Source organism: Muntiacus reevesi, chromosome 1, assembly GCF_963930625.1.
Source record: "Muntiacus reevesi chromosome 1, mMunRee1.1, whole genome shotgun sequence".
Lineage (NCBI taxonomy): Eukaryota > Metazoa > Chordata > Mammalia > Artiodactyla > Cervidae > Muntiacus > Muntiacus reevesi.
In genome coordinates, this window is record NC_089249.1 from 84,136,130 (window position 1) to 84,159,753 (window position 23,624).

Genomic DNA, 23,624 nt, shown 5'->3' on the forward strand with positions numbered 1-23,624 from the left:
ATGTGAAGGTGGAGATGACCTGATATGAGCTAGCTGCTCAGATGTTTGTCATTGTTGACCATTTACCCTCTGGCTCCTGCCATGCCTTCACCCGAGAGCAGCCAAGACCCAGCAAAGACAGGAGGACCTTGGAATGTAGGTGGAGGAGGGCGAGGCCATCCTGTCCTCAGCCTGTGGTTTTCTTTGCTTCACTGCTCGGAGCAATCTCTTGCCCTGATTTCCAGTGTGGGCTGAGGATCCAGGTCAGTAAGAAGCCCAGCACTGGGTCTGCCTGTGTGGGTACTGCTGATAGGGATCAGCTGCTCAGGGCTGGGGGCTGAGCTCAAGACGCCACTGGGCTTCCCAGGCGCCAACCCAGGAGCTTGTGGAAGTGCCTCCACCTGCCCACTTGGGCTTGCCTGAGAGGTTCTGGGTGTGGACGGGGAAACCAGTTGCTGGAGAAGAAAAACAGAGCACCCTCAGGTAAGACAGAGAAAGGGAAAAGGGAGAGAGGAGAGAGTGTATGAGAGCAAAGGAGTTGGGAAATAAGAGCAGGGGCTTTACTGGCTCAGCTTCTAGGGAGCCTGAAAGTAAGAATGCCAGGTGGAGAGGAGGCAGGATGGGCGTAGACGGAGCTTTGCTCCTTTTACCAGGACTTCTTGGCCTGTGGCCTCCTGCGGGTGAGGTGGCACAGGTACTGCTCCCCAGCAAGACCTCAGGGTGCTCAGGTGCTGGTGATCAGTGCTGCCCTTGGCCTGGGGGACAATGGTGGCTCTGAGGCTTGGGTATTGCTTGGGTGTGACTGAGGCATCTGCCGAGCGGAAGGCCCCTCCCCCTTGCGGGCCTCCCCTCCCCTCTCTAGGCAGGTGGGCCCGAGCCTTGGGTTTGCTGAGGGTTTTCCAGGTTTGCCCAGCCAGCTGACAGCAAGCTGGACAGAGGTCATTTGAACTCAGACCACACATCCCTGTTAAATATATCAGCTTTTAAATCAACCTTTGTTCAAAGTCCAGTGAGTTCCAACTAGAGCTCACCAGCAGAGAGAGAACTGCCTGGTGAAGCCAGTGGCGCTTCTTCCTCCAGGACCTAGGTAAGAACTGACTTGGGGTCCCCGTGACTGAGGGTCCTGACCACCTAGGCCCAGACCCCCTTCTTTCTTTTTCTTTTTCCATTTCTACGTAATAGCTGGCCGTCTAGGGCAGAAGAGAGCCTGGTGGGGAAGAAGGCAGGCAGGCCCTTTTGGTGATGGTGGGACTGGGGGCTGAGGGATTCTCCACACTCTGAGGTTCTCTGTGCATGAGACACCTGGACCTTACAGGCTGGGGTCTGCTCCACAAGGGAATAGGTAATCTGACTCTCAGAGCAAGGCTTCCCAGGGTCGCACGGGCGTTTGATGTGTAGCCAGAGGTGGGGAGACGACAGACTTCACAGATTTTCAGGGAGGTTCTCTCTCACAGGACCTTCTCACTGTTCAAGGCCTTTGGGTAGTAGAGATTTTCTTTTGGAAGCAGCCGTTAAAAGGTACAACCTAACAGCTTTCTCATTGAATAATAAAAACACCTTTTATCATGTTATAGCGCTCAGAAATAAAAGTCGGTGGATTTTTAGGCTGACCGAATTTTAAAACAAATCCCCAGTCTAGTTCTTTGGATCTTGTGAGGCCATGAAAAATCTTTTTTTTTTTCTTTTGCAACATCCCTTCAGATGATTCTTGTGGGAAGGGACATTTGGGAGCCACTACTTAGTAACTTATTTCCTAAGCGGAAGTGGTCAAGGGACTTAAGTGTGACTGTCATCTCGAGGCTCCCCAGTGGAGGAGATTCCTGGTCTGGGCTGGCTCTGCAGGAACATACATACACTCCTCAGTTACAGTTCTTGCAACGTTGTACCCATGAGCAAACTCTCAGTCCTATTTCCAAAAGGCACAGGGGCTCTTTGTCTCAAGCCATGGTTGTCTAGTCACCTGGAGTCACATGTTCTTCCCTGCAGCAAATAACTCAGGGACTTTGAGTCTCTGTGTTATGACAAAGTAAATTGTTCTTATCTTTGACTCTTTTGTTTGTTCTTTGCACCATAAACTATGAAGTTGCTAGTAATGATGTCTTATGTTCATAGACCACTGGTTAGACAACTCTTTCTCATCCCAGGGAAGGAACATGGGACTGAAATACAGATAACTTGGGCTTTGATTCAGTTGTTAGTGACAGGCCATTAGACAAGTCCCTTTGCCAACTGGAGCCTCAAGTTTATTGCCTATCAAAGCCTCTCATCTTTTCCCCAAGGCTGTATTGAAAATAAAATTAGAAATATGTGTTCAAGCATAACCACACATGTGCTTACTTTTCAAATATGTGTCTCCAGAGGCCCTGTGGAACAGTGGGGCAGCCTTGTGGTCAGCTGGGAGATCTTGTGTTTTAATCTCGTTGAAAGTGAAAGTGTTAGTCGCTCAGTGTGTCTGACTCTTTGCGATCCCATGAACTGTAGCCCGCCAGGCTCCTCCATCCGTGGGATTTTCCAGGCAAGAATCCTGGAGAGGGTTGCCATTTCCTTCTCCAGGGGATCTTCCCAACCCTGGGATCAAACCTGGGTCTCACTCATTGCAGGCAGACTCTTTACCATCTGAGCCAGAAGGGAAGTCCTTAAGAAATGTGGAACGAATTTGTATTCATCTCATTGAGTCTCTGTTTACTCATCTACCAGTAAGGGGCTGAGACTAGATGATTGCTGGTGTCCTACCCCCAACCCCCGTCCCTCTTCAAATATGATAGATACTGGAGCTTTGAACGCTGGCTCCTGCTTGTCATTTGGGTATGAATGGAAGTGTTACCTTCCCCGGAATGGCTTTTAAATTCAGCTTCCTCCTTCCACCTCACCACTGGATCTCATCATTTGTAGACTTTATCATCAGAAATCATCTTGTTTACTTTTTGTCACCTTTGGCAGATGTTAAGCTCCAGAGAGCAGCAGTCTTGACTTTTGTGTTACCTGCTCTTAGAACAATACCTGGCATAGAGTAGAAGCTTAGCTTCGCCGATATATGGAATTTAGTGTGGCAGGGAGAGAGCTGCAAGAATAGAGTCAGTATGTTTGAATAGCGCTTTAATCAAGGAGGAAACTGAAGAACTCTGATACTCTCTCAGGCACTTAAGGTCCTTGCCTGCGAGTATGCTAAGTCACTTCAGTCATATCCAACTCTGTGTGACCCATGGACCGTAGCCCACCAGGCTCCTCTGCCCATGGGATTCTCCAGACAAGAATACTGGTGTGGGTTGCCATGCCCTCCTCCAGGGGATCTTCCCGACCTAGGGATTGAACCTGTGACTCCTTTGGCTCTTGAATTGGCAGGCGGGTTCTTTGCCACTAGTGCCACTTGGGAGGCCCTTAAAGTCCTAAGTCTGATGGAGTGGGAATGGACATCTCTGGACATCTTGGTTAAATGATTTTCACATTTGTTGCACAGGAATTTGATGAGAGTGGCAAGGCAGAGCTAGAACTAGATGTATTTTCCTAAAGAGTTCAGCATCTCGTTTCCTTGGCCCTTCATGATAATCTCTTTGCCTGGTGAGCATCATCACTAAATGATTAAGTATTAGAAACCTGAATTACAGAGCAGATGCATTCTTACTCTCATGCAGAAATGAGGAAATTGCTTATTTCCTCATCCGTCAAATGGGCATCATAGAACCTAGTTCCTAATGTTATGAGAAGGAGACTGGAGAAGCGCATAGTGCCTCTTGCACCTTAAGTGCTACTATTCTGGTGATCATCAGACAGTTTTATGACGGGCATGACCCCAAGGAAGGAAGGAACCCAGGCAGTGGGGAGGAGTTTTGATAAATATGAAAGATAGCTCCTACTCAACTCCATGGCAACTGTGGTCCAAGATTCACCATTAATGAACATGTGTGCTTGCTTAGTCACTAAATCGTGTCCAGCTCTTTGTGCTACCCTATGGACTGTAGCCCTCCAGGCTCCTCTGTCCATAGGATTTCCTAGGCAAGACTACTGGAGTGGGTTGCCCATTCCTCCTCCAGGGGATCTTCCCTGCTCAGGGGTTGAACTCTCATCTCCTGCATTGGCAGGCAGACTCTTTACTGATGAGCTAGCAAGGATGTACCCTGTCCCCCCCACCCGCCCCCCACCATTCTCCATTCATGAACATGCCTCTGCTATTCCTTTTGCCTGGAATGCCTTCCTCCTCCCAGTCTAACTACTTGGGTTCCCTAACACAGCCCTCATGGTTGGGAAGCTGGGCAGATGGTGGGAGGAACCCAGATTCAACTGAGTTTAAATCCAGGTTCTGCTGCTTATCCAAACAGTCATGGAAAACCAGCTTACATTTTCTCTTGTGAAGCGGACCATTAGGATTAAGTGAGAACTCATAAAATGTAACCTCGGCTGGTGCTTGGAGCCAAGTAGGAGCTCAATAAATATGCATAAAATAACAAACATTTTCTTTTCTAGTTGAAATTTAGAGGCTGGAGTGATTCCTTCAGAATCATTGTAGGGGTCAGGCAAGGATTTGCATATGACCTAAAATTTGAACTGACCCTTGAATATAGTTAGGTCTTTAATTCATCCACTTGGAAAAAAATATGACCTACTATAAATACATAGTTGGGGGTGAGGGCTGGAGGTGTTTCAGGCAGAGCATGTGGAGTGAGCAAAGGGCGGGCTGGATGTGGGTGACCACATGTGTGCCAAAAGGTGACACTGAGGAGCAGAGGGGGATGAAGTTGGGCTGGCTTATGTTGTGCCTCAAAGCCTGATCAAGAAGTTTGGACTTTTAGGTTCTTCTTTTTAACTTTTTATTTTGTATTGGAGTATAACCAGTTAACAATATTGTGATATTTTCAGGTGAACAGCGAAGGAATTCAGCCATATATATACATGTTTCCATTCTCCCCTAAACCCTCCTCCCATCCAGACTGCCACATAACATTGAGCAGAGTTCCATGTGCTATACAGTGCGTTCTTTTTGGTTATCCATTTTAAATATATCAGTGTGTGCACAACCTTCCCAAACTCCCTAACTATCCCTTCCCCCTATCCTTCCCCACTTCCTTGCAACCATAAATTTGTTCTGTTTTGTAAGTTCATTTTTGTCACTTCTTTTTGAATTCCACATATAAGGGATGTCAAATGCTATTTCTCCTTCTCTGTCTGACTTACTTCTCTCAGTATGACAATCTGTAGTGGATTTTAGGTTCTTAAGTGGTATTTTTAGAGACTAACATGATGAAAGAAAGACCAGGCAATTTGTCCGGAGGCAGTGTCTGGGAGAGGCCAGAGGACTTTAAGTTATAGGGAAAAAAGCCAGGGGGCAGAAATGCAGTTTCAAAAGGTATTGAAAAGCAAGATACTTTGCTTGGGAGACACTACATTTGGAGATACTGTGGTTCTGGCCAATCCTCAGGCTGGTTGGGCTGTTTTCAGGGACCAGTTCTGTCAGCCCCACAAAGTATCCTTTCTCCAAGAGCAACTCTTGTTTTCACATGATATTGACTTCCTGTCTCTCCCAACCTGCAGCACTCTTAGATCAGCAAGTAGAGTGGGGAAGGCCTTGAACTCCAACCAGGAGTCCTATCTTCTAGGACAAAGTATCGTTCATGATGGGTGGGTGGGGGAGGGGCATTCAGTATCAGCAGGCCAAATAAATTTCAAGATAAGCAGATTCCATTCCTTATCATAAAAGAGAAACAAGAATCACTCACCAGGCCTGTGAGCACTCTTCTCTACTGGAACACATTTCATTAATTTCCCATACTTGAAATTTATGACTGCCGAAGACCAAACAGTAATCTTTACAGTGGGAAAGTATAGTTAGCAAAAACATATCTTGAGGCCCCACTTATTTTTCTATTTTTGATACTAATTTAAAACTAATACACTTGAATGTTTTGAATTTCCACATCTCTTGGTTTTTAAAGGAGGAATCCAGCTGGCTTAAATATAATCTGCAGCAAAGATACTGGATCTGCTTTAGGTAAAATATTTTTGAAGAAGGATGAAATTGAATTTCATTTATCTCCTCCTTGCTTGAGACATCTGTCAATACCAACTGAGATACAATAGGATTTCTTTTATGTTGTTGGAAGAAACAGTGTCTCCCAAGGCTCTTAGGCAGGCTGTGAAAGAAGGCAGACACACCTGGCCCAGCACGGAGGCCCTTGATCGGGGCTGTCAGCTATAGAGGATTCTCTGATGGTCTATAGGTGCTGACATAACATCACCAGTCTCTACCAGTTGTAGTTTTTCAACAAAAGTCTGTGTTAGTCACTCAGTTGTGTCCGACTCTTTGTGACCCCATGGCCTGTCAGGCTCCTCTGAGCATGGAAGTCTTCAGGCAAGAAATCTGGAATGAGTTGCCATTTTCTTCTCCAGGGGATCTTCCCGACCCAGGGATAGAACCAGGTCTCCTAGCTTGCAGGCAGATTCTTTACCAACCAAGCCACCAGGGAAGCCCAACAAAAGTCTAGTGATTTCTTTGTTTAACTCATTACACACCAATGCTGAAGAGGCAGCATTTCTCACAAGGGCATGATATGTGAATATGCCTGGCTGAGCTTCTTGGGAAGGTTGCTTTCTTCTTACTGAAGTTCAAAGTGTTTTATAGACCAGCATGGAGTTTTATGGTAAAGTGAGTAACATTCAGTTTGAATGTTAGCCAAGAGTTCCTGCCCTCTCTTCCCCTCATGCCTCAATGAAATGGATATCATTTACTCTCTGGTTACATCCTAGGTTATACAAACATCCTCCTATAGTTGCAGTAACTAGGATTAAACATTATTGCCCACTATCTTGCTCAGTTTTTGTTCTTTGAGTTTTTCATGCCTTGGGTGTTGGTTACATAAGCACCTTGTAAGGAGAGGTTGTGTTTTCTTTGCAGTCTGACACTGTCTGCACCATTGATTCCTAACCATTTTCCTCTTATCTAAAATAGATGGAGTATCTATTTTATAAGATGGTGGTTGATCCAAAGCACTCATGACTGATGGTAGTAGATAACTGTATTGATAGAATGATCCACTACATCCTAGATTTGAGGAGAAAGACGAAGAAGACAGCACTGGGTGTTTTCTTTCCTGACAGTAGTCATTGCACCTGGCTGTCTCTGATCACAGCCCCTTTCTGATTTCCCCCTCCAAGCAGAATGCTGTTTATCCCACATCCTTTCTCTAATCTTTTGGGAATCCAGTGAGTGAACCTGTTCCCTAGTTACTCCCTGGTAACCGTGATCCATCCACACCTCAGTATGTTGGGTGAAACTTCCCTCACTCCATCTTCTCCACCCTTGTATGTGGGTCCCTTGGCTGCTCTATCTTGTTCTCATATCTGTTAGAACTCATTTTCTTCAGATGTTTGAACTCTCTGGCCAGCTTAGTTCTGTAAAAGCTCCCCAGAATCTTTTACCTCCTTAACACATGCCTTTTGGTTCCATTTTGGTAATTCCCTAGCTTTCAGTCTTACATGGTAGTTCTTAGGGAAATCTGAGTTCATTATTTGAGCTTGATTTCATGGGGGAACAAAATCTTCAGCTGACTTTTCAGCAGCTAAAACTAACTTTGCAGAGGTGGTCCAGAGTGAGGAGACAGAGAATCTCTGACCTGACAATCAAGATGCCTGCTCATCCCTAGTCCATCACTCAATCTCTTGTTGGCTTCACAAGGAAAATCAGAAACACTGCTCAAATGTCATCACAGGGAATGGGGTTCCCATGGACTCAGGACTTCCACCAGAGAGCAGGGACTATGGTTCACCTGGAGTGGGCTTCTCTGCTCCAGACACTGCGCTTAGATTGCTCTACACCATCCATCTTCAGTGATCTTGGCCTGGTGCGTTGACCCACGTGCATTTCCTATTTCTGGTGTATTTCTATCTCCAGGTCAAAATTAAGGAAGCCACACATGTTCTCATAGCTAGCAAGTGGTACAGTAGAATTAAAAAACAGGTTTGGCTTTAAAACTCTGGTTCTTTCTAATGTACTTTATCCAGACTAGAATGCTCAGGGAAAATGGAAATAAAAACAAACTCCCTTCACATCAGCCACATACCTATGTTTAGAATTTTTGTTACTGGAAACTACCCTGTTGTAAACATTGTTTAAGATGACTTTTCCTATGTCAGCTGCTTAATTTTCAAAACTGTTCTCTCAGTCCCCTCATCCTCCCTCTCCCCATTCATCCTGCCCAGTCAGAACTAGCACTAGCACTAGCACTAGAACAGAAGCTAGAACACTTCGTCTTTTCCATCACTGCATCTTTGTAGCTCAGTGCTGCATGCATGCTCAGTTGTGTCCGACTCTTTGTGGCTCCACTGACTGTAGCCAAACAGGCTCCTCTGTCCATGGAATTTTCCAGGTAAGAATACTGGAGTGCGTTGCCATTTCCTACTCCATCGGATCTTCCTGACCCAGGGATCAAATCTGAGTCTCTAGTGTCTCCTGCATTGGCAGGTGGATTCTTGACCATTAGCACCACCTGGGAAGCCCTCATGCAGTTTCTCTTCCTCACAATTCAGACCAGCCTCAGATACTCATGTTTTAATGAACTCTGGGCTCATTGCAAACATAGAAACCCTCACCTCCTAGCTGTTTGTTTTTAACATGTCATGCTCCAACCTGGGGTAAAAGTGACCACTTTCTTCTTCTATCCTTGATTTCTTAGGTAGGCCAAAAAGTTTGAGTTTTCCCATAGGCTCTTATGGAAAATCCTGGACGAACTTTTTGATCAACTTAATACATAGTGAGAAAAAGGCATGAGAAATCATGCTGATTGGTCTTGTATAAATTCATGAGATCTATATTTATCTGTCTAATGAAAAAAATATATTTTGGCCTAAGTTTTTACTTAGAAATTTTTATTCAACGTGTTGCCTGTTTATAGTGAAATAATGCTGAGGCTTTGGAGAGCCTTTTTGCCAAGATTATAAACTGCCAGCCCAGGGGTCCAATTCTGTTTACTTTACATGAAGTTTTTTTTTTTTAACTTTGAAATCGCTGCTTGTTTTTAAATATGGGGACATTTCACATAAATCTGGGCTTTTAAGTTCTCTTGAGAGATTGGAAGATCCAGCATGCTGGGCTCTTATTTCCTCATAGCAGTGGCCTTTGGAGGTAAATAATGCTAATCCACACTCCTCTCCTAGCCACCTTCACTGATTTATCAGTTTGGGGCCCAGTGAAGAATATGGAGAATGTGGAGAATGTGGAATGTTCCACATTCTCAAAGTTCCTCATTTGTCTCAGTAAGTTGACCTTATCGTCCTCTTTGTCTCACTTTCCCCCACTTGTCTCCTGCCTCAGTAGAAGTATTCCATCTCATCAAGGCCAAACCCATTTTCTATGCTGTCTGTATCATCCCTTGATATACAAATGTTAAAAATAAACCCATCCACTAACCCTACTTCCCCCTCAAACTGCTATCCCAATGCTCTCATGTATCTGTTTCAGGATGTATCTCTATTCCTTGCCTCTGTTATTTACTAGGGTTCACTTGCTTCTTAGTCCCTTATCTGCCTTGAACTTCCATTTTCTAAACTTAGTGGTGTTTTCTGTTTTTATTCTCTTTATTTCCTAGCAGAGTTTTGCATTGTTAACTATGTTGTCTAGAAATTCCTCTTTTAGATTGGACTGTAAAATCTTGGCCATCTGATTATTCCTTCTCAGCTTCCTCTTCTTGTCACCTAGATATCAGTATTACCCAAGGCTTTATCCTTGGCTCCCCTCCTTTCATGTTCTTACTCCCGGGCGTCACATAAGCATTGCTGTGAGGATTCTAGGCCACCATTGCCCGAGCTCCAGGTCCACACTTCTGTCTACCTGCAGGATGTTCTGCCAAGTCCTCTGATTTTTAAAAGTTTTTAACTTTTGAAGATTTATCCCCATATTTTCTTCTAAGAGTTTAGAAGAAACAGTTCTAGCTTTTAATTTTTTCTTTGATGTTGAATTAATTTTTCTGTGTAAAGTGAAGTAGATATTCAATTCCTTTTTTTTTTCTTTAGTCCTTTTATTTAAAACCATCTCAAACTGACTTTGCCATATCATTCTTCATGAGTATACCATCTTTTAATGGTACAACTTGTCTGCCAGTCACCAAGGCATGAACCTGTGGGTCTTTTTCTTTATTTTTTTGACTTCTTCCTTTCTAACACCCAGCCCAAAGATGCATTAGTCTCCTAGCTGTCGTAACAGAATACCACGTAACAGAATCCCTTGTTGCTTAAGCAGAAATTTCTTTCTTCACAGTTCTGGAGGCTAGAAGTCCAAAGTCAAGATGCCAGCAGGGCTGGTTTCTCCTGAGGCCTCTGTTGTTGGTTTGCAGATGGCAGCCTTCTTACTGTGTCTTCACGTGGCCCAGAGGAAGAAGACACATATATGTGTCTTCTTATAAAGATGCCAGACCCACATTTTTGGACCTCTTTTAACCTTAATTATCTCTTTACAAGGCTCTATCTCCAAATAGTCATAAGGCTTCAACATATGAATTTTGGGAGTGAAACAATTGAGTCCATAACAGACGGGGAGTCTAAGGCTTGAAGTAGAAAAAGTATCAAGGGTGAAGTATTAGTCGCTCAGCTGTGTCCAACTCTGGGACCCCACAGACTTCAGCCCACCAGGCTCCTCTGTCCATGGGATTTTCCAGGCAAGGATACTGGAGTGGGTTGCCACGTCCTTCTTCAGGGGATCTTCCCAACCCAGGTCTCTTGCACTGCAGGCAGATGCTTTACTGACTGAGCTACGCAGGAAGCCCAGAAAAAAACTGAGCAAGGGTGATAAGTCCAGGGAAAGTATACCACTTGTTGGGGAGCAGACAGGATGGGAAAACGACCACAGAATTAGGGTGTTCTGGCAACTCAGAGCTGAGAGCAGTCAGAAGCACAGCTGTGTTCACATTGGGCAGTGACCTCAGAAGACGGAATTGTGCGTGTACCACTCTGTGCAACCTCTGAAGGAGAGGATTTCGATCTGGGGCCAGAGACCAGGCTTGACCACTGGAGCTTCTTGTGTCACAGAATTTTATTAAAGTATAAGAGAGAGAGAGAAAGTTTCTGACACAGACATCAGAAGGGGGCAGAAAGAATGCCCCCTTGCTAGTTTTTAGCAAGGTGTTTTATGTCTGTTAGAAAGCTGTTGATCAGATAAGAGAGACACCTCTAGGCTGAGGGAGTTTCATCAGGCCCCTCTCCCACAATATGAGTTTTATCTCCTGGTCATAAAACAATTGATATGAATACTGGTTTGTTAAGCCATTATTAGCTCAAGGTTTGAGAAAAGGAAAAAAAGTTAGTCTTAGGCAGAACCATTTTGAAGAAAGGCAGATTCCAAAGCAAATACATAGTTTCATTAACATAGCTTAAGAAAAATATTTCCACAAGAAAAATGCATTGGTTAGTTCAAGGCAGAATCAGGTGTATTCAACACAGAATTAAAAGAAGCCTCTTTTAATTTTGTGTAGAGAAGGAAAAAAACTGCCACTTGCAGTTTATTTCCTCCTGCCCCTTGGGGACCTCTGGCCTTCCTACCTGTTACCCTCTCAAATCCACAACAAAACTGTGTGTGAGTGAGGTAGGCAGTAATTAGGGAGATCACAGGGACCTGGTGTATCTCATGGTCAGTGTAAATAAATGTTTTGTTCACCTGTGTTGTTGTACCTGTCCTGTCTGAGGCCGCCTCTGTGTGGAGAAATCTGAGAGGACAGGAATGCAGCCTTAATACCACATGTGGCTGAGTTCTCTCTGGTTCCTCCAGCTCTTTCACCTCTCTTCTCACGTAGAGGTGCGGGCTCAGGCTGCACTTGAGGAGGATTAGTACAACAGCCTCTTACCTGGCTTACCTCCAGGGTGTCTTTGCTTCAGGCCATCCCTCCTACCACTCGTGGAGCCCAACTCTGATCCTGTCCTTCCTCTGCTTATAAGCCTTGCTTGGTCCATGCCTGAGTGCATGCTAAGTTGCTTCAGTTGTGTCCGACTCTTTGCGACCCTAATCACTGTAGCCTGCCAGGCTCCTCTGTCCATGGGATTCTCCAGGCAAGAATACCAGAGTGGGTTGCCATGCCCTCCTCCAGGGAATCTTTCTGACCCAGGGATTGAACCAGGCATCTCTTATGATTCCTGCATTGGCAGGTGGATTCCTTACCAATAGCGCCACCATGGAAGCCCCTGCTTGGTCCCTGCTGACCACCGAACTAAGGCCAGATCCCTTGGACTGTTATTAGAGGCCTTTACAGTCTAAGTTGTCACCCATGACAAAAGGATGTGTTGGTTGTCCTCCTGTTGGCTGTTCTTCAGTCACTTTGGGTTTTAGCTCTTCTTTGACTATCCCCAAGAACTTTGCCACTTCCATGCCTGAGGTTCATACTATTCTTTGTGGCTAGAATATTCTTTTCCTACTTCTGTCCTATTGAAGTCCTACCCATCTGTTGTCAATGTCTAAATCAAATCCTATGTAAATTGCGAAGCTTTCCTTAATTTGTCTCATGTTGTAGGTCTCATGGCATTTATACTCTGCTCATAGTGGTTGCTCATTCTGTACTAAAACTTTTCTTCACCCCTATTTAACTATAAAGTTCATGAGGATAGAGGTGTTGTTTTACTTTATTCCTTCAACTACTTAACAGTGTTCTGCATATCAGTTCAGTTTAGTTCAGTTGCTCAGTCGTGTCCAACTCTTTGCAACCCCATGAACCGCAGCACGCCAGGCCTCCCTGTCCATCACCAACTCCCAGAGTCCACCCAAACCCATATCCATCGAGCTGGTGATGCCATCCAACCATCTCATCCTCTGTCATCCCCTTCTCCTCCTGCCCTCAATCTTTCCTAGCATCAGGGTCTTTTCAAATGAATCAGCTCTCCATATCAGGTGGCCAAAGTATTGGAGTTTCAGTTTCAACATCAGTCCCTAATCAGTCCTTCCAATGAACACCCAGGACTGATCTTTAGGATGGACTGGTTGGATCTCCTTGCAGACCAAGGGAGTCTCAAGTCTTCTCCAACACCACAGTTCAAAAGCATTAATTCTTTATAGTCCAACTCTCACATCCATACTTGACTATTGGGAAAACCATATCCTTGACAAGACAGACCTTTGTTGGCAAAGTAATGTCTCTGCTTTTTAATATGCTGTCTAGGTTGGTCATAGCTTTTCTTCCAAGGAGCAAGCATCTTTTAATTTCATGGATGCAATCACCATCCGCAGTAGAGGCAAATATTTGTGGCATGGACAAATGAAATCAGATTTGGGCCAATATGTCTTCTTGATGTTCAGGAGAATTTTGAGGGATCTTTGTTCATGATTCCAAACAAGTTGCATGTACTCCAGGATGCTCATTGGAGAATCTAGTTGTTTGGCCTCAGACAGGAATGGAACTCGGGTTTCTACCCATCAGATGATAGAGGAGGAGAAATGGCCTCAACTCTTTTTAAAAAAAAATTATTTATTTTGTCTGTACTGGGTCTTTGTTGCTGCGTGCGGGCTTTCTCTAGTTGAGGTGAGTGGGAGCTACTCTTTGCTGTGGTTCTCAGGTTTCTCATGGTGCTGTCTTCTCTTATCATGGCGCACAGGCTCTAAGGCATGTAGGTTTCCACAGGTGTGCCATCACAGCACGTGGAATCTTCCTGCAGCAGGGGTTGAACCCCTGTCCCCTGCATTGGCAGGCAGATTCTTAACCACTGAACCATCAGGGAAGTCCCAGCCTCAACTCTTAAGGTGGTTAGGTTTAGGGGGGCTGGAAAAGGTCCCCTCAGACTTAATTCACAGAACAAAGAGCCTGTGGGGGCTATTAAAGTTTGCTTTCATCTGCTGGATTCTGTTTGTCTGGGTCAGAACTAGAATGTGGTGGGAAGCAGAGGCACAGGCTTTAGGTTGCCACACACTCCTGTGCTGCAGGTCAGGAGGGACCGGGGGCAGAGCGGGATCCTGAGAACCTCTCCTAACCGGGCTGCCACCTTGGTTTCTCAAGTGGAGTAAAGGTGAGCTCAAGGTAGCTGTTAATAGTTCGCCCAGCCTTGACATTCTTCTCTGACCCGTGAGGGTGTTATCCCAAGGCCGAGGGGGAGAGAAGGGGAACTGGGAGCAGGAAGAGTGCTTTTGAACATGAGTTTGTTAAACTCGTGGGGATTCTAAACATGCCCATGTTCCGTTTCAAGCCTGGACTGAGTGAGTAGATCTGAGGTGGGGCCTAACTAAGCATCTGTTTTTATAAGTCTCTGTTAGTGATTCTGAGGGCCAGCTAGGATTGAGATTAAACATGTAAGGTGACTATGAGGATTAAATGAGAACATGTAGCATGCCTGAATATAGCATGGTGAGTTTTAAATGGTAACGTGATTTACCATTACTTGCATCACCTGATGGTCTACAGATTTATGCTAACCACTGAGAAAATCTGTTCTGTCAGAGGAAACCAGCTGCTGCCTTTGGGCAGACAACTCCCAGGACTGAGGAAATGAATGAAGATCCTCTAATTCTTGCTGACTTCACTTTTCCAGGAGTTATCTTTTTCTTCCTCAGAAAAATTTGCTCTTCCCTGACTTGTGTTTGATCTGATCTGTAGCAGTTTGGGGATTCTTTTTTTTTTAAACTTTTATTGGAGTATAGTTGATTTATAATGTCTTGTTTGTTTCAGGTGTATAGCAAAGTGAATCTTATATACATGTATATATAATACACATATCTGTTTATATACATATAAAGTATATAATATATCCATTCATTATTTTATATATATATATAATATACACATTATTTTCCCATATAGGTTATTACAAAATATTGAGTGGAATTCCTTGTGCTATACGGTAGGTCCTTATTAGTTATCTATTTTATATAAATATGTATATATATTTATATATAGTAGTGTGTATCTGTCAGTCCCAATCTCCTCATTCATCACTTTCCCTCATTTTCCTTCTTTGTAACCAAAAGTTTGATTTCAAGATCTGTGAGTCTGTTTCTGTTTTTCTTTCATAAAATAACACCTGGAAACTAATAGGAGTTAAAGAGCTGCTTTAGAGCAGGAAGTAGTTTGGAAAACCCTGTGTTCCCTTTGGTTTTGGGAGATGCTTTGTGTTCTTGTCAGGTTCCCACTGATCTTGAGATGCTCAAATATTTCTCAGGAGACAAGGGATTTTGATAAACTAAGTACCTTTAAAATCCCCTCACTTCTAGTCCTCCCCTGCACTGAGTGGAAGTGGGGGGCTTAGGAGCATTTCTGCCCATGGTATTTTTTAATTGGACCTTTCCACTTACAGCAACTATCATGGAACAGAGGGCTTTTTGAGGTGCCAGTGACAAGGCAGTGGCGCTTCACTGCTGGGGATCCCACTGACCTGGGAATCAGTTAAAATGGAATCTCACTATTTTCACAAACTAGCCTTGTTGGGGGAAGTCCTGCAGGTTCTAGACCCAAACACACGAACCGAGGGGAAAATGAGGCTTCCTCCTAGCCTTGGCCAGCTAAGCTGAACCCTTCTGGCGGTTAAGTCTCACTTTTGTGGTCATGATCCTCTCAGGAGCAGCTCCTGCTCAGACTTGTGGTCCACTCAGCCCTGCTGGGAGGGTGGGTGTCCCCCGGGACTGGGTATGAGCCCATGTTGATGGACCTGGGAGACCTTTGCCTGCCTTGGCCTTGGAAGAGTCTCCTGGATCCTACCAGACATTTCTCTCCTGTGGAAAATCACATGGTGGCTTCAGTCCTTTCTCTGGCCACCTTCATAGGTCCTACCTGCCCTCCTCCCTAACTTCTAAGATGTACCTGCATTTTCTCCTTGACCAGGGACATATTATTCCCTTTCCTGGTAGCAATGATCTAATCCTTTTAGAAGGTAGGGTCTAAAGTTTCGATTAATAATTAAGTTTGATTTTAAAAAATCTCTTTGGCTCATACCTGGAGTCTTTCCTACCTACCAGCTGGCACTTTGTTCTCCTTCCCACAGACAAGCAACTTTATTGCCAAGAATTGACTCTTCTCAGAGCTCAGAAATGGTTAGAGCTTTCTTTCATTTCCAGTATTTTATTTTGGCTATTTAAACTGGGGAATAAAGCTGACTGAGGGTTTGATGGACTCCAGTTTCAGATTGCTCATATGATGTTGTAGAAATCTATGGGCCTTCATTAATTACATATCTATCTACCATAGGGTTCTGATCCCTGTATTCTCAGGAAGTGGAAGATGGGGGTGGGGGCTAAAGAAACAGGATCTTGTTTTTTTGTTTTTTAAAAATCATTACCTTCACTTGTTTTTAATTTTTAAACATTGAAGTATAATGAGTTACACTATTCTGTTTCAGATGTACAACATACTGATTCAAAATTTTTATAGACTATACTCCATTTAACGGAGGAGGAAATGGTAATCCACTCTAGTATTTCTTGCCTGGGGAATTCCATGGATGGAGGAGCCTGGTGGGCTACAGTCCATGGGGTCTCAAAGAGTCAGACATGACTGAGCAACTGAGCACATACATACTCCACTTAAAGTTATTATAAAATATTGGCTATATTCCCTGTGCTGTACAATATATGCTTGTAGCTAATTTATTTTATTCACAGTAGTTTGTATCTCTTAATCTCTGACCCATGTCTTGCCCCTCTCCCCTTCCCTCCCACCACTGGTAACTACTAGTTTGTTTTTAATATCTGAGTCTATTTTTGTTTTGTTATATACATTTTATTTTTTAGATTCCACATATAAGTGATAATATATAGTATTTGTCTTTCTCTGTCTGATTTATTTCACGAAGCACAGAACCCTTCAGGTCCAGCCATGTTGTTGCAACATTTCATTCTTTTTTGTGGCTAAGTAGTTTTCCATTGTATATATGTACCACATCTTCTTTATACATTCATCTGTCCATGGACACTTGGGTTGCTTCTATTATCTTGGCTATTGTAATTAATAGTGCTATGAACATTGGGGTGTGTATCTTTTCAAATTAGTGTTCACTTTCTTTGGATATATACCTAGGAGTGGAATTGCTGGGTCATATGATAATTCTATTTTTAATTTTTTGAGGAATCTTTGTACTGTCTTCCATGCACCCATTTACATTCCCACCAACAAGTGTATGAGGGTTTCCTTTTCTCCACATACTCATCAACACTTGTTAGTTGTGGTCCTTTTGATGACAGCCATTCTGATGAATGTGAGGTGATATCTCACTGTGGTTTTGATTTGCAAGAAAAGGAGGAAGAAACAGGAAACAGTATTTTAAAAAATTTATTTCTTAATTAGGGAAGAATTGCTTTATACTGTTGTGTTGGTTTCTGTCATACATCAACATGAATCAACCACAGGTATACATATATCCCTTCCCTCCTGAGTCTCCCTCCCACCCCTGACCCTGTCCCTCTCTTCCAGGTGTCACCGAGCCCCAGGCTGAGCTCCCTGAGTCATTCGCAAACTCCCACGGGATCTGCTCTACATATGGTAATGGATGTGTTTTAGTGCTACGCTCTCAATTCTTCCCGCCCTCTCCTTCCCCCACCATGACAAGTCTGTTCTCTATGTTTGTGTCTCCACTGCTGCCCTACAACCAGGTTCATTAGTACCATTCTTCTAGATTCCATATATATACATTAATATATGATATTTGAGGAAACAGCATTCTTAAATACAAAGGTCCTTCCTAGCTCAGCCCCAGGTTCCAGAGTCCCAGGCATCCTCATCATGGAGCAGTGACAGTCTTGCTAAAGTGACGGATTCCAGCCCTGCTTTAGGGGCCAGTGTAACACCAGGACGTGGACTAGACCCACAAGGACTGATCTGTACCAGAGCCCAGTCCTCTTGACTCCTAGCTGAACCATCTCTATACAAGATGGCAAAGGAGACAAACAGTTTTAGGGCTCTATGTAAGTCCAGGCTTTGAAGGTTTGATTGGCTTTCTGCACTGATACAATTGAAAGTGTTAAATATTTCATCAATTTGAGGTGGGCACCAGCATTAATCCTTTAGTGGTTGAATTGTGGGGAAGGCAAACAGGGTGGAAGGATGTAACCTGGGGCTTGGAGCAGTGGCTGTTTCCCCATCAATGTGGTAGTGTTTCTATCAGTATTTTCATCATTGTGAACTGGCTCTAATTCTCTGGGCTTCAACCATAGATGTTGAAAAGACACTCTGACCTTGAACACCTGACCCTTCAAAGACATAAGTGCAGATCTGAGTGATTATTCTCTGGCTGTTTGAAACTTGAAATAAACAAAACAACTTGAAATTTTGCCCAGAAATGCATTTGTGTTTCCTTTTATTTCAGACTTTCAGGTCTCTATTTAGATACAGAAAAGTTTTGCTCTTCTCCTCTCCCCAAACACTAGACTGTCCTGCTATCAAGGAGGTTTCACTTTCCATCCTTGAGAGTAAGACCCTGTGGTTGCCACTGCAGAGTGTGAGATGGCTGAATTTTATGGGTGGGTACCTTATTATTTTTTGGGGTTCCAAGATCACTGCAGATGGTGATTGCAGCCATGAAATTAAAAAATACTTACTCCTTGGAAGGAAATTTATAACCAACCTAGACAGCATATTAAAAAGCAGAGACATTACTTTGCCAACAAAGGTCCGTCTAGTCAAGGCTATGGTTTTTCCAGTGGTCATGTATGGATGTGAGAGTTGGACTGTGAAGAAAGCTGAGCGCCGAAGAATTGATGCTTTTGAACTGTGGTGTTGGAGAAGACTCTTGAGCGTCCCTTGGACTGCAAGGAGATCCAACCAGTCCATCCTAAAGGAGATCAGTCCTGGGTGTTCATTGGAAGGACTGATGTTGAAGCTGAAACTCCAGTACTTGGGCCACCTCATGCGAAGAGTTGACTCATTGGAAAAGACCCTGATGGTGGGAGGGATTAGGGGCAGGAGAAGAAGGGGACGACAGAGAATGAGATGGCTGGATGGCATCACCGACTCTATGGACATGAGTTTGAGTAAACTCTGGGAGTTGGTGATGGACAGGGAGGCCTGGCGTGATGTGATTCATGGGGTCGCAAAGAGTCGGACATGACAGAGCGACTGAACTGAACTGACCTTAGAAATGCGTGGATTCCCTGATGGCTTAGTGGTAAAGATCTGCCTGCAATGCAGGAGACTCCGGTTTGATCCCTGGGTTGGGAAGATCCCCTGGAGAAGGAAAAGGCAACCCACTCCAGTATTCTTGCCTGGGAAATCCCATGGACAGAGGAACCTGATGGGCTACAGTCCAGGGGGTCACAAAGAGTTGGACACGACTTAATGACTAAACAACAACTTTATTACTTTTTAAAAAATTAATTTATTTTAATTGGAGGCTAATTACTTTACAATATTGTAGTGGTTTTACCATACATTGACATGAATCAGCCATTCTGAACCCCCCTCCCACCTCCCTCCCCATCCCATCTCTCAGGGTCATCCCAGTGCACCAGCCCTGAGCATCCTGTCTCATGCATCGAATCTGGACTGGCGATCTATTTCACATATGATAATATACATGTTTCAATGCTATTCTCTCAAATCATCCCACCTTACCTTCTCCCACAGAGTCCAGAAGTCTGTTATTTACATCTGGTCTCTCTTGCTGTCTTGCATATAGGGTCATCGTTACCATCTTTCTAAATTCCATATATATGTATTAAAATACTGTATTGGTGTTTTTCTTTCTGACTTACTTCACTCTGTATAATAGGCTCCAGTTTCATCTACCTCATTAGAACTGATTCAAATGCATTCCTTTTAATAGCTGAGTAACATTCCATTGTGTATATGTACCACAGCTTTCTTATCCATTTGTCTGCCGATGGACATCTAGGTTGCTTCCATGTCCTAGCTATTGTAAACAGTGCTGCGATGAACATTGGGGTACACATGTCTCTTTCAATTCTGCTTTCCTTGGTGTGTATGCCCAGCAGTGGGATTGCTGGGTTGTATGGCAGTTCTATTTCCAGTTTTTTAACGAATCTCCACACTGTTCTCCATAGTGGCTGTACTAGTTTGCATTCCCACCAACAGTGTAAGAGGGTTGCCTTTTCTCTGCACCCTCTCCAGCATTTATTGTTTAAACAAACAACTTTAGGAATGAGCATTCATATGATGATTATAAACAGCCTCATCTCTCTCTCTTTTTTTTTCAGCCTCATCTCTTGATGAAAATATCTAATGGTCTTTATTTTGAATAATTAAAAGGACATGTTTAGAATTTTGTAGGATTTGGATGAAGAGTCTCTATAATTACCTCCAAATTTCAGAGGGATTTCCCTTTTTTCCTTCAAGAGTTTTCAGGCCTATGAAATTGAGAGCTGATAGGAATCTAGGAGTAGGTTTGGACATAGATGTGGATTAAAGTTGGAAAATGGAATCGATGCTTGTGGATAGATGATCAGCAGAAAGAGAAGCCAAAGGTCAGAGTCAGAAGGACCACACACAGATGCCTCTGTGTGAGAAGCCCCACTCTGGTGCTTCCCTCTTCTCCCCTAACTGCCTACTTCCCCCCGTTCCCCCCAAAGCAGCATCTTCCTGGTGGCTGGTCCTGATACAGTAGAGCAGTTAACACTCTCCCAAGTGTGGGTGGCAACCTTGGTGATTGTGTCTTCACTTTTCTCTGCCCTTGGTCCTCAGTGGGGTGAACTCAGCCTTAGGTTCTTGTCAGGCCCTGGTAAGACATTACTTGAAACACTGTTTCTTGTTTCCTTGGCTGCTTAGTCATCCACGCCCCTGGTGGCTTGTCTGCCAGACTCTGCAGAGACCAAGTGAAGTAGCCACGGGGTCAGGCCATGGGAGGCTTTCTGCCCCACGTGTACTGTGTGTCTCTGTGGGCACGGAGGTCAGAGATGGCCATCTGGACCATGCGTGGCTTGTAGGGAGCCTATTCACCCTCCCCACCCCTGTGCAGTTTTCTGCTCCTGTCCTTCCAGGAGAGACGAATGGTTTATTCCGAGTTACTGGTGGGGAGCTGTGATGAGGGGAACATGAGGGTTTGCCCGGCAGGCAGTTGACCCAGCAGAGTCTAGCCTCTGCTTTACACACACCAGCAGTTCTGGCCTCTGTTCTCAATCCCCTATGGAAAAAATTGCTTCCAGCAGGAGGGGTTGGGAACCCCTGGCCGGAAATTTTTTTTAAAAATTTTATTGATGTATAGTTGATATACAACTTTGTGTTCTTTCTGCTGTAAAGCAAAGTGATTCACTTATACATATTTTTCACATTATCTTCCTTTAAGGTTTATCACAGGATAGTTAATATAGCTTCCTGTGCCTGGCAGGAATCTTACACTTAATGACTGGGTGACAGGGCTCCAAGCTTTTACTCTTTTCCTTTCCTCATCCTGTGGCCCAGGACCTCGTTCCTACAATGGGGCGAAAGAAGTAGCAAGGTGGGTGGAAAAAGAAGGGGCTTCAGGAGGGATAAATCTGACCCGGCAGTGGGAACCCTCCTCTGTGGGGGAATCCCTATTCCTCTCTGACTAGAACTTCACGGTCCTGGAAACTACTTTTCTGTTTCCAATGTGTCATGTCAGCTCTTAGGTCTGGCTTCTCTGATTTTTAATTGTTTGAGGTCTTCCTTAACTTGTCCCATCTCACCACTCTAATTTTTCAGGTCTTGGAAAAGCCATTTCTCTAGGAAGCCGTACTTTATTCTTCCCACCCCATTCCTTGCTCCCAAGACTCCGTTATGTTCTCCCTCATCACTCTGTTCTTCCCTAGAAGATCATTCACCACATGTTTCTGTAAAAACATGTTCTCTCTGACATGAGAGGAAAAGTATAGATTTGTCTTGTCACAGATTTATCTTCAACGCCTTGAACTTGGCAAGCCCTTCAGATATTTAAATGAAAGTGGACTTGGATTTTCTTAAAAACTTTAAGTAATATATTTGGAACTAATTTCTTTTGGTCAAGGGACAAAAGGGAATTTGGTTTTGGAACTACTCAAATTGAAGCATCTGTGTCAGTACCTAGCAGAATATATGGGTCTGAAACTCAAGTGAAAGGTCATCTTTGGGGAGGAACAGATTTGGAAATCACTACCAAGTCCTGGAAGGTGACCTCCCATACCCCAAATGTTGCTACCTGAACAGCTGGGAGCTGGTGTGATTAGAAGAAAAGATGTATAGGAGATGGAGTACAGATTTCTCACCCCAGTTAGACTCTTTCTCGAGGATTTACGCATTCGCTTTTCATCACAGAAATGGCCTCCATCTTCCACCCCCGAGAATGTAAGCTAACCAAACAGGAAGGGAAAAGCTATGGCTTCTTCCTGCGAATTGAGAAGGACACTGACGGCCACCTGGTCCGGGTGATTGAGAAGGGTAGCCCAGCAGAGAAGGCGGGTCTCCAGGATGGAGACAGAGTTCTTAGGATCAATGGTGTCTTCGTGGACAAGGAAGAGCATATGCAGGTAAGTGGGACATTTGGAGTTCTTGAAGGATCTCTTTAGCCCCTATATCTCTGATGATTTTAGTTCTGGGTGTTAGTGGAGCCTTCCTGGCTGCCACTGGTAGGGCAGGACATCTTTACAGCTCTACTCTGCCAGCTAATCAACTCTCCTATGATTAACCAAGAACTGTAAAAGTTATTCCTAGGTTTGAATAGTGTCAGGTCTAATGTGCATTGCATATTTGCTATGTGACCGGGGCTATGCTAAGCAATTTCACATTAATTATTTTGTTAAATCCTTGGCACAACCTGTGAGGTACCATTTGACAGTCGAGGAAGTGGAAGCTCAGATACCTTAGCTTGCTAATGTGTTCACACAGTGAACATATGGCAGTGTCTGACCTCACCCCAATTCTATCTGCCTCTAAGTGGGTGCTCTTTCACTGTCCTATGCTGTCTCTGTAGACTCAGGACATGCTGTGCTTCATCCCGGGAGAAGACCAGTCCTAGTAGAAGTTCCCTGGGCTGGGCTTGGGCTGCACTCTATAGAGTCCAGTGGTGCTCCCAGCCTAATCTGTTCCTGGATCTTGGTGGGGCCCAGGTGGAGATGGCTGGGGGATGATCTACTGACTACTCGAATGTCAGGGGTCAGTTGATAGAATCTCCAGAGTCAGATGGTGAGCACTGCTCTCAAACCCACAACCCTGGTGGTTGATAGAGGGTTATTGGTTAAAGTTAATCTTTTTCTTTCTTCCTCTTAGGTTGTGGATCTGGTCAGAAAGAGTGGGAATTCAGTGACTTTACTAGTTCTGGATGGGGATTCCTATGAGAAAGCCATGAAAAAGCAAGTAGACTTGAAAGCATTGGGTCAAAGTCAGGAGTCGAGTTTGAACGATAAGAAGCCGCCCTCTGTGATGAACGGAGGAGCACAGATGTGGACGCAGCCACGGCTCTGCTACCTAGTGAAGGAGGGGGGTAGCTATGGCTTCTCTCTGAAAACTGTCCAAGGTGAGCTTGAAGGTGGGGCAGGGACAAACAGCTTTCTGGAAGAGAGAGACTGGTATCTGTTAATGACTTCGTTGACTAACTCGTCAATTGCTATGGAGATTCAACAGCAGCCTCTCTCTCCCTGGCCCTTCCTTTGTACAGTTGTGCAAAGAGGGATCAGGATGTTGGACAACAGCACTGTGGAGGGACACTGGGCACTCCTGTCTCCCTGTGTTTGTTAAGCTGAGCCCTCGAGGCCAGAGGGTTAGAGGGTTGATGCTTCTTTGGGGGTAAAGATGGAGGAGAGAATGGAGAATAAGAGACAA

The 23,624-nt window shown here is 44.3% G+C and overlaps 1 protein-coding gene across 2 annotated transcripts in view; it reads left to right on the top strand.

The window, feature by feature from the left end:
* The first annotated feature begins 229 nt into the window (after window positions 1-229).
* The window catches only part of PDZK1 (PDZ domain containing 1), a 37,345-nt gene continuing 13,950 nt past the window's right edge, over window positions 230-23,624 (top strand). The window contains exons 1-4 of one of the 2 annotated variants that reach the window (XM_065905508.1): window positions 230-462; window positions 17,334-17,402; window positions 22,122-22,333; window positions 23,073-23,319. In XM_065905508.1, coding sequence (XP_065761580.1) covers window positions 22,124-22,333; window positions 23,073-23,319 — 457 coding nt within the window. In that variant the 5' untranslated portion in view covers window positions 230-462; window positions 17,334-17,402; window positions 22,122-22,123. Of the gene's footprint in view, window positions 463-964; window positions 1,067-17,333; window positions 17,403-22,121; window positions 22,334-23,072; window positions 23,320-23,624 lie in introns of those variants that run through there. The other variant, XM_065905501.1, reaches the window with a different exon arrangement.